Genomic DNA, 13,160 nt, shown 5'->3' with positions numbered 1-13,160 from the left:
CACTCATTCTCCATTTCATTCCCACATTGTTTGAATCATGAAGCATGCAAACATCATCATCATTCTGAATACTAAATTAACAATCCCTTAATTACATCCCACACACAGCTTGCTGGAAAGTGTCATGCTTAACCATATCCAGCTTTAATATAGATACAACAATATCACTTTATCCAGATTCTGAGCATCAGTCCCGACAGGCTCTGATAACTGAGGCTGGACTTATACACACTCTTTACAGCCACCTTAGTACACATGTACTGATTCTTGAGAGCATGAAATTGCTCTTTAAACCCATTCCCCCCACAAGACTCTCAAATTCCCATACACATGGCACAGGACTCCATCATTTTCCAAAATGTACAGGGTTAAAGCACAATTCTGGACAGGAAATTATTTAATTTGAAAAAAAAAAAAACTACAACAATTTTCATGTGCAAGAAATCGGATTAGAAATAAGGAAGTTTTACAATTCTTAAGATGCTCTAGATAATTTCAGCAAAACAGTTCTCCAACAGTTGACATGAGAATTGAGAATATGTAAATGAGTAAGCTGATGATAACATCACCTGACAATTTCCATTGATCGTGTACAAAAAAAAACAAAAAAAACTGATGAAAATTAAATCTTCTCCTATGAAAGTGCATAACATACAAATGTAATTCATGGCTGAGTAACTTTGAAATACAATTTTCTTTTTGTCATCTCAAATTTCTTGATATCAGATTCAACATTCAATTTCTTTTGATAACCAAAAGATTTTCGTGGGGAAAAAAAAAAACGATCATAGCTATTGGCTAGCAACTTAAAACAAAAATTAAAAACAGCAATGAAAACAAGCATGTGACAAAAAGAAGTGAACATGCTGTAATGAAAATCTGTGATCAAGGTGCAAGTGTAACTATCAAACTTGAAGGAGTTGTAGCTCCACTATAACGTGATCATAACTGTTTCTTCTATCTACCCTCCTCCCCCTCCCCTTCAACCCCTCCCCCTCCCCCTCCACCCCCCCCCCCCCAATCCCTTCAACCTAAGACACATCCCATCCCATCCCCTCAACCCCTTTCTCCTCTACTTTTGACTCATATCAGGCATGAGAAGCAATGCTTAGGTGCAAATCATTCAAATAATATATTTGATATTGGTGTTTTTTTTTTTTCTGCTGTGCATTCATACAGATATAGTGTTTAGGACAGCTTTGACACGTAAAAAGGAAAATGTGTGTGCAAACCAGGAATTCATAGTTTGCTATGAAAGTAAAGTGTATTTCAATATTATTAAAAGGACAAGTTCACCTTCATAGACATGTGGGTTGAGTGAATGCAGCAATATTGGTAAAACACATCAGTGAAAGTTTGAGGAAAATCAGACAATCCGTTCTAGAATTATGAACTTTTGAAGTTTCTGCTCACTGAAGGCTGGATGAGAAGACTACTATACATGTAGCTTGTGATGTCACATGAGTACAACGATATAAAGAAATTTAAAGAAAATTCAACATATTTTCACTTTCCTCGCTTAATAAAAGGTCTTTTGACTTCCCTCTTTCAGAAGGCAAGGGGAATAATAATACCCTTAACAAACGTCCGTGACAAATTAAGGAAGTGTACACTTTTTTCAAAAAGTAGAATTTTTGTAAAATTCTCTTTTTATTTTTTTTACGTCGTTGTATGCATATGACATCATACACTGTAGTAGTCTTCTCATCCAGCAGTAACTGCGCAGAAACTTTTAAAATTCATAACTTCTGAACGGATTGTCCGATTTTCCCCAAACTTTCACTGATGTGTTCTCCTGATGTTGTTGCATTCACTCAATCCACATGCATATAAAGGTGAACTTGTCCTTTAAACATTGGTTCAATGAGTCAAGAAAGCATGGTCATTCATTAATCTTGTCACCTACCGGTCATAATCAGAAAGAGAACATGCCAGCATTATTCTATTTTGCAACAATTGCCTATTGCGTGACTAACTTTGATTACAGAATCTACAACAAATACCATTACCATGGCAATGGCTTATCATTTCAGGAAAATATACTGGTTGCCATGGCAAATGGAAATGTCATCTCACTATGGAAAGCCATTCATGCCACATGATTCAGAAGACCGAAATTGTTTTCTATGCCATCCATACTATCCACATGAGAAGCTTTTATACATCCAAATTATTGTGGAAGAAATGCGTAACAGGCATCACTGATTTAAAGGGAGAGAGAGAGTACATGTACAATACATTAACGTTTGAAAAGGAGAATATCCCTTTAAATATTTTTTATCTTTTATCAGAGTCCTTTAGAACACTATTTGAGAATAATGGCCTTCATGGTTCTAAATGCTACACATGTACCAGAGTCCCTGATATCATGTCAATATGAAGCAATACAAAAAATAGGGCTGAATATAAACACAAAATGCTTTTTTAAAAAATGAATATGTGTGAGTAATCAGATGTACTAAACTCAATAATCAGATGATAGTTTTAGAATAAACTATTTAGTTTCTGGTATATAAGCACAGTAATATTTCTTTATACACCTATTGACAGTGTTAGTATAAGTTGTAATTCTGGGAACTTTTACATGCTCTTCAAAATGACTAGGTCTTTTTTCCATACATACAGTATGAACATCATACAGTTTGGCCAGTGATTTCTGAAACTGGGCCACTACAGTTTCAAAAGTGTATGTAACAGAAAGATATGACTTTTTCCATAAATCTCACCGGTGTCCTTTAAAACTATGTGTTCAGAGTGCATTAACATGGATGAATCTTGTGGAATTCACAATGCTAATGTGAAAACAAATCATATACAAAATAAGATCAATAAATTTTTATTTCATTAAATGAAAAAAGAAGGTGAGAGCCATCAAAAATATAAATAAAATAAAGAATAGAGAGTAACAGCAACAAAATATGGATTGAGATTGTTGATTTCTGAAAAGGGAATTTAACATTAAATGTGTAAATGTCCTTTTCTTGAGTCTTCCCAAATAAAAGTGAGTAATGATAGAAACAAATACCAAGAAAAGTGTACATGAAATCCCATACTGAATTTCTATACATAACAGCATACAAGACACAAGAGACACCCATTTTATTAAATGTCCTGCAAATCACAGAAACACCCTTATAATCTCCAGAAAATATTTCCTAGCCAAAAAGAACAGCCCCTACAAAGGTAGAAAGAAAATTATTTCATCCACATATTTTATGGAAGAGTCTGAAAGGTTGTAGCCCACTTTGCAAAGCTCTAGTTTAGTTTTTTTCCACTGAACTTCACTAGGCTTCTGTATAAAAATCACTCAAACTTCTGCAATTATTCAAAGTAAAATTGAAATCCTGGCAGCAGAGAGCAGATCACTTGTGAACTAATTGCTAGCATAACATTTGTAGTTATTGATTGCAGTCGTTCTAAACTGTTTCATAAAATGGGATTGTTTTAATAGTAGTATTTGGAATTCATGGAACAGAATATGCAGTGTACAAGACTACAGTGCTCCGATGTTACTTATGTGCAGTATTGATGCATCTTACAGCAGTTCGAATTGAGCTGACCTATAAAACTGAATTTAAGCACATTCAACTAAATTGAACTGAACTGAATCATATTCAACGAAATTGAACTGAATTGAATCACATTGAAGTAAATTGAACTGAATTGAATTGCATTGAAATGAAATGCACTGAATGGACCTGATTTGGGATGAATTGAACTGAAACTAATACTGTAAAAGTGGATATTTTCGCGCGACTAATTTTTCGCGCTTGGCTGGGTGAGAAGAGTTTCGCATGTTTTTGATTCCGCGGAATCAAGACATCACGCACAGGAACACATGGCAAGTAAAAATATTCGCGTGCTTTTATTTTCGCGCTAGTTTCTGGTTGCGCGAAATGCGCGAAAATTTCAACACCGCAAAAATTTCCACTTTTACAGTAACTGAATTGAATTACTCAAGGAGATCTGAGTGCTTATCACTATGCAACCAATGTCTTTACGTCTGCTCCCAAGGTCTGCAGAATAAGGATAAAGTGCCCTTCCTATGAGCAGAACTGCTGCTGTCTAGGGATTTGAACCAGGGATCTCAGGATTGGTAGTCCCTGGTCCTAACCACTGAGCCAAAACACCTTAGTTTCTTTTCATTTCATATCAATCTACAAACGGTAGATATATAAAATCAGAAAGCTCTACAGCATAAGCTCCAAAACACATCCCTTTACCCACCCTACTCCCCCGCCCCGCTTTCATTCATGACTGCCACTAGTACCACGGATAAGCGATATTTTGCACATACATGTATATGTACAACTAAAAATTTCTTTCCAATTTTCAGCTAGCACTTGTATTACTTGATTTATGTGAAAAAGAAAGTGTAACGGCACATCCTCAAATGTTTATCCCTTTCATCTGGGAACATAGAATCTTATTAAGTGCTCCCAAAAAGAAATCATTAATACTGGCACATAGGATTTCTTCTCAGCATATATTGATTATACAACTGTACTATCTTTTGATTCATCCTATAAAAGAATGTTGCAATTCAGAGTTAGCAACTGCAATGTGCCACCAAATTTCTGAGATATATTTTTTCTCCATGTTATTTTGGGGTAAGCTACCACTGTGCCACCAAATTTCTGAGATATATTTTTTCTCCATGTTATTTTGGGGTAAGCTACCACTGTGAGATTTCCCACTGATGCTTTTTTTCCCCCTGTGAGATACAGCTATCTCACAGCTGTCCTGCTAACTTCCAAAAAGGGCTACGAACTGAAATTACCTCCCAAACTATGAGCTAGACTATCACCAAAATAACATGACACGAATACTCAAGTATGCAGAAAGAGACAGACAGACTGACAGACAGACAGACAGACAGACAGAGGAACAAATATATACTCTTAAAAAGCAACTTTGAAAATAATACAAAGCAAAAAAAAAACTGCTGCACACAGCACAATTCCAGCACTGAACAAAATGTATAGAGAGAATAGTCTTGAACAACAGCTGTTTCTGTAAATAAATTGCGGGACTTATAGAAAGTAAAAGAACAATAAAAGGGAAAAAGGAAGTGAATATACTGGAGTAGGTGCTCATGCTTCTGACTTTGAGCATTTCAATTTTTTCAATAAACGTATAAAATAATCTTGGATTCCACAAAAAAGGGGGAGATAGGCAAATCATATACATGCAGGAAAAATAAAATGTGACCCATCACAATATCCTGATAAAGTTGCAGACATGGAAGCTAAGGAAACTGCAAGGAAAGATGATTTTGCTGCAAATTATAATTCTGAATTTTTGAGTTTTGATATCTCAATAAACACCTCACCAAACTTCAGTCCATGAGTGTTTCAATAATACATAAAATCCTTTCAATTTTATGAAGGTTGGCGCTGGTGTTTGAATGGGCCTATTGTGTTTTAATGCCCATCATCTCTTACTCATGGTCATTTGCATCTACGCACCAGAAGTTACATGCAGACGGTGATCTTTAACCTCAAGGATAAGTTCTATGGGGCACCAAGTGTTGCACAGTCAATTTCGTTTCGAAATCAACCGTGCGACACTTGGCGCCCCATAGAACTTATCCTCGAGGTTAAAGATGACCGTCTGAATGTAATTGACTCATTAATTCAAAGTTGCATTCACCTGGCGGCAGCTTCCTTGCCATTGCCATGGCTGCTTGTTGGAAACATAGTGAGGCAGTTTGAATATATACCAATCGCAAGTGCATAGAGTCTGGAGAATTTGGATATATATACTACAATCAGAAAATCAACGTTTTGACAATTTCAACTTTATCAGGATTTCTTCGCGACAGGTCACAAATAAAAGATGAATATCTTTTTCACCTCTCCTTCCTCTTCGCACGGCTCCTTGCAAGGCAAAACACAAAAAAGGAAAAAAACAACAAGGACAAAACAGACAGACATATATGACGGCATGTTAAACACAGAGCAGAGAACGGCAGTCGGTCTAGATGAGTTAAATCAACATGGCGTTACACTGCACACCAATTCAGATGTAAAGAGCAACTTAATTGAAGCAAAGCAACTAATATCAATAGACTGATAACATCATGGACACTCCAGCTTGACAACATATTTAGAGTACATACTGTAGTATAAACATATATTTTATTTTCTACAAATTGTCCAGTGGCAAAGCAATCCAATGGACAGACTAGGGCAGTGTGTCACGAAGCTGTTCTTAAAGTTAAGAAGGACTTAAGTGCGACTGGTGATCAATTCTTGTGCTGAATTATTGAGATTCTGATAAGTATAGCACATAAGAACTGATCACCAGTCGCACTTAAGTCCTTCTTAACTTTAAGAACAGCTTCGTGAAACACCCCCCAGATCACTCCACTTGTTGCTTTGACATTTATGGTATGTGCATTTGTTCCCCTTGCTTTATAACCAGTAATATATTTCACCCTTAGAATTCTTTTTAATTCCTTTTATACAAAATTGAAGTTGACTCAATATTTCAGCTCTTGCTGGATCAGATAAACTCCTGGACATTCTATGGAAATTCTCTCTGTCTACAACTAAACGATATCCAACAGCATTTAAATGTGTATTCATAGTATCCTTCTTTATTCAATTTCTAAATGATGAGAAATCCACATCTTTCTTCACAGTCAAGGCGTATACCCATTCAAAGTGGCCTGGCCTTCTTAATACCTCTACAGCCATTTCGTCGGATCATTAAGAGAGAGAGAGAAAGAAAACAGAATTACCTATTGATAAGGCAACATGGGCTTTGTTTGGATAATTCTCCACCATTCATTAACATTATGATGGTAGAATGCACATTATTTTTGCCAGGCTGGGCGTACAGTGATTCTGAATGGTTCCAATCCACCCTTCTACTCATCTGTGGCAGCACTTTTAACTCTTCTCATTCAGAGAGCGGAATTAATGAAATGCAAGAATCACTGCTCCTTAAATCCATTCATTCACAAGATCGATAAGTAATTATAGCACGCTCATCAATACTGGCTATCGGAATACATCCATTCTGAATTCTTTGGATCCTCCTCTACACATACAATGTAAGAGCCTTTTGCTCCACTCATTCATCAAAAGAATAAAGAATTGAAAAAGAAAAAGAAAAAGAAAATGAAATTGATGGATCGTGCAACATACAGTACCATTCCTTTCAAACTCATTAAACTTCTTGAGTGCATTATAAATCATATGTCTCCAACTTGCCCAAGTGGCATGTCATTCTACTTGCCCAAATGTGAGTTGTAGTCACAGCTGGGCAAGTGGGCAAATTGGTTTACAGCAAATCTGTGAAAACATGCCATGCTGGTTTAAATGAACTGTTGTGCTTCTAACTGCCTACATACATAGCATTCAATGTGCAAGAACGCTGACATGCTCCATGTTCTTTCTGAAAACCTAGAATGTGAAGATCATTGGCAAGATCGTAGAAGGTCAAATATTATGATCCCATGGCCCTGTTGCATAAAAGTTGAGATCAAACATAAGTCAGAAAATCAAACATAAGTCTCTGAATACTCAACTGTGACTGGCCGATGCCTGACTTATACTTGATTTTCTGACTTACAATGTAATTTTGATTTCATCTTTTTTAGACAACAGGGCCCAGATGGGTTTAAGAATGGAGGGTGGAGAGAAGGGAGGTTGGACTAAACCTCCCACATGGTCACCTATGTCTGGTACCATCAAGTTACCATCAATCCATTTGGAGGAATCATAAAGTGTTTTTTTTTAACTTCTCTGAAGAATCAAAGATATTCCGGAAGAATATGTAAAAATCAGGACAATGAAAATTCATACTAGTCAATGCGCTTCTTTTGTTTTGGTTTTGCTTGGTTTGGTTTATTTTTATACCTGTTTAAAAGATAATCTATGGAAGTTGTTTTAGCACTGCTGAAATCTTGTAGAGCCAGGACTCCAGTTTGAGGGAATTTGAAAAAAAAAAAAATTGTTAAAGAAATGGATTTAAAATGAAATTGCAAGGGATGGAACTTCAATGGAGCACTTGTATGGCAAAAAATATCTTATTAATGGGAAAAAATAAACAAACAAAAAAAGAATTCTTACACACATACAGTGTACCATTTTCTCCTCATAGCAGCATGTGCTGGTCGGTACGCATCAGCTTTAAAAGCAGTTTCTTCCTGCTCATTGGTGATTATTCAGTGCTTTGGTGGGTTTTGTAAGTTGTTTGGGGGAGTTTTTTAACAGAAATTATGACCTATTTTCAAAGGTTAAAATTGTGAAGGATTTTTGCATGTGCACTAAAGGGGAAGTTTCCCTAGTAATATGATTATACATAGATGGGGTGAATGCCAAAAAGACTCAAAGATTAATGAAACACTGAAAGTTGAAAGGCCATCTGTAAAAGTTGTGGACCTTACTACTTTGGGTTCTTTTCACTGGTCACCTCTTTCAGATGGCAAGTCCACAACAGAAGTGTTTTTTCTTGTTTGTATACAAAGAAGTAATATACAACTTTCAAAAGCCTGTTCCTGAGATACTAAGACAAATCTATTCAGTATCCATGCTTCATTTTGGGGTTCGGACAAGTGCCTTTTGTTGTTATAGAAAAATAAACAGGACGTGAAATTCCATTTCATTTACTTTACTATTTTCTGCACTATTATGACATCACAAATAGTTGTACAGTTCCTGTCTACTGAGGGCAGCACACAGACTTAACACTAAAGATGCACAACATAATGTGGAAAGATCGACCGATTTTCATCATCAAAACTTTGATTGAGAGTTTCACTAATAATCTTTATGCATGGAAAGAATCCACATGAACATTTGGGTAACTTCCCCTTTAAGAACTGTTGGCTGAACTGTGAAAAAAAATCAACAACATAGCACTGCACTTTGTTAGGCTATAGTGACAAACCGCATTCTGAATTGAGGAACAAGAATCTGTACATCTGTTTTAAAAGCTACTAATCCTTTATAAAAATACTACTTTAGTCCCACGGGAAGGAAATGATTGATGGATCACTCCCAGGAAATGACCACAGACAATCAGAAATCATGCAAGGGATGAAAATGGGGGAATCAAATGTTTGAGAAATCATGCCAAATGTGGAGTCTTGGCACACTTCATTGAATTGAACTCTACATCTGTAGCCAAATACAACACAAAGACGTCTATCCTCTTTTACCGCAGACCCATTACCACACAAGTGAGTTTGACCTGCCCTTTCACACCTCATCATTTTCCCAAACTTTGATCATATCATAACTCTACAATAAACAAGTCATGTGCCGAACCTATCTCAGTAAATATTACAAAAGATTTTGTAAAAAAAAAAAAAAAAAAAAAAAATCAGTATGACATCACATTTTGCATTTGAGAGCACTGCATTTTCTTCATTACAAAAGAGGAACATGCCATCTGTGACATTCACTTCTAAATAGCGCTTTACAGGAGTGCATCCTGATTGGAAGATCTGCAACACTTTTTTCTGTATAATCTTGATAACCATCCTCTAAAGACATGATGTTATTGTTTCCCATCTGACCACGTGAATGCTGGCATTTCATATTTCGGAACATTCGACCATATAGGCTTTCATCAAATTCTCACACAAACTGAATGAATCATGACACCAGCGGTGACATGACAGTGTGTAACAATGTATCCTCTTTAATGAGGATTGCAGCAAAATACTGAAGTTAATGTCAAAGTTTTATCATCAAATCACCCCCTTAAACAATTCTTCAGACAAGTCTTTGTTTATGAAGAGATTTCCATATCTGGATAACCTCACAAAGTATGGGTATGAGAAATAGGTTATATTGATCAAATTGGATATGAAATGGGCTGTAAAATTGAGATGGATCTTAACCCATTGAGGACAGGCTGATTTTGCTCTGACACGCATTTCCCAGAGACACCTGCGCGAGTATACTTGGGTCTCGTCGTCAACAAGTTAAATTCGCAGGGAGTGAGAGCTAAAATGAAGAGAATTCTATCAAACACAGGAGGCGTGAAAAAGAATTTGAGGTTATGTGGGACTGTGTTCTCTTCATGTAGGGTAACTGGTGACTTTGTGCATGCATGTGAACAAGGCTCTCTCAAGGCATGAGGTGGGGTATTGTAACAGGCAGGAGTGTTTTAACTAATGTACATGCCGAATATTTAGCAAATTTTGCGAGTCAAGTGCTATTTGCGAATTTAAAGACATGCACAAATATTGACTCTGATCCCAATATGATTGTGAGGTGCACATGTTATACATAAACTCCGTTCAGTACTGTACTCCACATCGCGAATTTAACACCTCACTAAATCGTTGGGAAGCCCTAATTCGCAAAAATTTAGACTTGCTAAATATATGGCATATACAGTACGTCAAGATGTGCATTTCTATCACAGTCTAAAAAGGAACTTATGCCAAGGCCAGGGCTGCACACTAACCCATTCCTTCTACTGGTCCGACCTATCTGTCAAACCAGTTATTGTAGGTACCCAGTTTTTCCATTTCTTAGTTGTAAATTCCTGAAAAGGTTACTGGTTCGACGGTGACTTTTTACTGGTCAGGGACCATCGGACCAGTGCCAGTGTGCAGTGTTGCCATGGCACTACTATATAACAACAAGGATCTCTCAAGAAAGCAGTTAAACTACAAGGTACCATGATCAGTGAGAGAGCAAGTCTGGATGGTTAATAGCTATCAGTAAAACCTACAAGAGCTTGAGAATTTAAATTTATATGATACAATCGAACAATCCTCAACTAATGATCTAATGATAGTTTTGGATTCATTCCTTACATACATTCCAATGGTTTTAAGAGATTGAAAAAAAAAAAGAGAAAATTCATGTCATATCTGGCAAACAAGCATGATCTGTCTTCTTTTATTTTCATTTACAAAAAAAAAAAAGAAGAGAAAAGAATGCAGTACAAGGGAAGGTGATAGGTGTTGGTTTGGGTACGTGTGAAGGAGGGGAAGATGCAGGCATACATACTGGGGCGGGTTGGGGGGGGGGGATGTTGCAAAGCAACGCAAACATAATCATACCAGCATGGGACCAGTGATGGATGTGGTGGTGATGCCCAAAAGGCAGACAGAACATCACTGGAAAAATTCAGAGACACTTTATTAATGGGGTCACACAGAGCAAAAAAACAAAAAGTATGAACAGTAATCCACTCCTCGCTTGTTCAAAATCTGTTCTATAGAGTCTGTCAAGTATTTGGAAGTCCCTACCCATTTCACTGCACAGTTCAGAATAATTGCATGATGGCAATAATTAGTGGCATTCAAGTTTTGTTTCGTTTTTTCTTCCAAATGACTGAGTAATCCATGCTGGAAGAATAATTCACTATATCAAATACCTTGTTGATAACTTTGGATATTTCTGTTGCGTCAACACAAACTACCCTGTAGTTCATTATTAGTCCATCAATAATACAAGTAATTGTGTTTACTCAAATTGATGGATTTTTTTTTTCTCACCGAAGACCTAGTATTATATTTTTTCCTTCCACCTATACAAACTCAATGCATCTCAATGTTGGGAATCCGATTAAACTGGGAATCCACTGTGTATGCAAAAAATGTTGCTATGTTGGACAAGCCTTGGACAAGCTCCCTGGTTGTTAGGAACAACCTTGGCTTCAAAAGCAGGTATAAAATTTGAATACGATAGCTCACCAGTTTATTACACCTGATACTAATTTCATAGGTATACATACACTTAAATCGTAACATCCACTTTGTACTTAGGATCTTAATCACTTTGTTGCATGTGTTGAGATGTTACCATGAATTAATGAAGTGCATTAATTTGGCATCTGCACACACCACACACTTTTATTTATTTACTACCAGTGATCTCACATGAAGCACAGGGAAATGTAATTTGTGATTTCAAAAATGGCAACATAATAACAAAGCAAATGTTGTATATTAGCGAGCTTGCAAAGCAGCTTTCAAATTATTGAGTGCATCACAAGCCCTTACAGAGATTAAAACAAATACGACAGCTTGTCAGGTATTGTGTGCCTAGCTGCAGGAAAAAAAAAAAAGAGTTCACCTCACCAGTGATTGAAACAAAAAAAACAAAACACAAGAATCAAATGTGAGATTTCTCCCATTCATCCATCTTTTCTGGAGTAAAAACAGTATAAGACACTCAATGCTTAAGTAGCGCACATATAACTTTTTTCCATCTCACAGACGATGCTATCATATCTGGAAGGAGTTATCTACGATCTTCTTTTGTGTGTGTGTTTTAATACTCACTTCTCCTTGGCGGAACTGGTGGGGGCGGCATATGCAGCTTGTCCGCCGAGTCTTGGTCCCGGGGAACGAGGTCTGAGAAGCGGTCGCGCGACATCCTGGGCAGCGAGCCGACTGGCGAGTTTGGAAGGGTCTGAGGCCTGTGATTTGGTCTCCTAGGACTCTGTGTACAATACAAGGATAGATGGAAATAATAGATGTGACATAATATTAATAGTGACACAATCGTTAATGCTAAGTACATTTATTGTCATAGATTTATCAATATCTTCATTATGTTTATTATCATTATTCTTTTTGTAATTATTCTATTCTCAACCCGTTGAGGACGAGTCCCGAATATACTCGGCCAGGGTTCTATGAGAAATGCGTGTTGTAGCAAAATCAGTCGGTCCTCAACGGATTAAAAGCTAGAAAAACACAAATTTTTCTTCTTTTTGATATGCTGTCCAACTGAAAGTGTGAACACTGCTTTCAGCATTTCCTCCGTTTCATACAAAGAAGAGAAATTACAAACTACTATTACAGCCAGATTTAATTCACATCATTTTTTTTCTCAGGTCTTAAAATACTACTTCAGTCTGACAAAACATGACTTGTGCTTTGCCAGCGTCTACGAGGCGACATCCGTCACTGCGTCCTCACCTTGATTGGAAGATTGCGGGATTCGAGCTCGTCGTCGCTGAAGTCCACCCCCTCCTCATTACCCATCATGCCCCAGCGGAACTCGACGTGTTCGCACTGCGTGCACTTGCCCTGGGTTGCCTGACGAAGCAGCTCCTCACACTGGGTAAAATTGCACTTCGCGGCGATGTCGAGCGGTGTCTCCTTCGCTCGGTTTACTGCCAAAAGGGGGAAAGCGGGAAAGAAAGAGTTAGAAAGTACCGTAAAACCAGAAATA

General features: G+C 37.1%; 1 protein-coding gene across 1 annotated transcript in view; it reads right to left on the bottom strand.

Moving 5' to 3' along the window:
* The window catches only part of LOC139714980 (arf-GAP with SH3 domain, ANK repeat and PH domain-containing protein 2-like), a 133,009-nt gene that overhangs the window by 24,883 nt on the left and 94,966 nt on the right, over positions 1 to 13,160 (bottom strand). The window contains exons 15-17 of the mRNA XM_071626628.1: positions 12,905 to 13,101; positions 12,263 to 12,422; positions 5,856 to 5,879 (exon numbers count right to left, since the gene is read on the bottom strand). Coding sequence (XP_071482729.1) covers positions 5,856 to 5,879; positions 12,263 to 12,422; positions 12,905 to 13,101 — 381 coding nt within the window. The remainder of the gene's footprint in view (positions 1 to 5,855; positions 5,880 to 12,262; positions 12,423 to 12,904; positions 13,102 to 13,160) is intronic.

The sequence above is a fragment of the Diadema antillarum genome, unplaced genomic scaffold (assembly GCF_040938485.1).
Source record: "Diadema antillarum isolate AM-2024a unplaced genomic scaffold, OU_Dant_1.0 scf00000045, whole genome shotgun sequence".
NCBI lineage: Eukaryota > Metazoa > Echinodermata > Echinoidea > Diadematoida > Diadematidae > Diadema > Diadema antillarum.
Note: the sequence above shows the minus strand (reverse complement) of the source record. Positions and strands in the feature narration are given on the sequence as shown.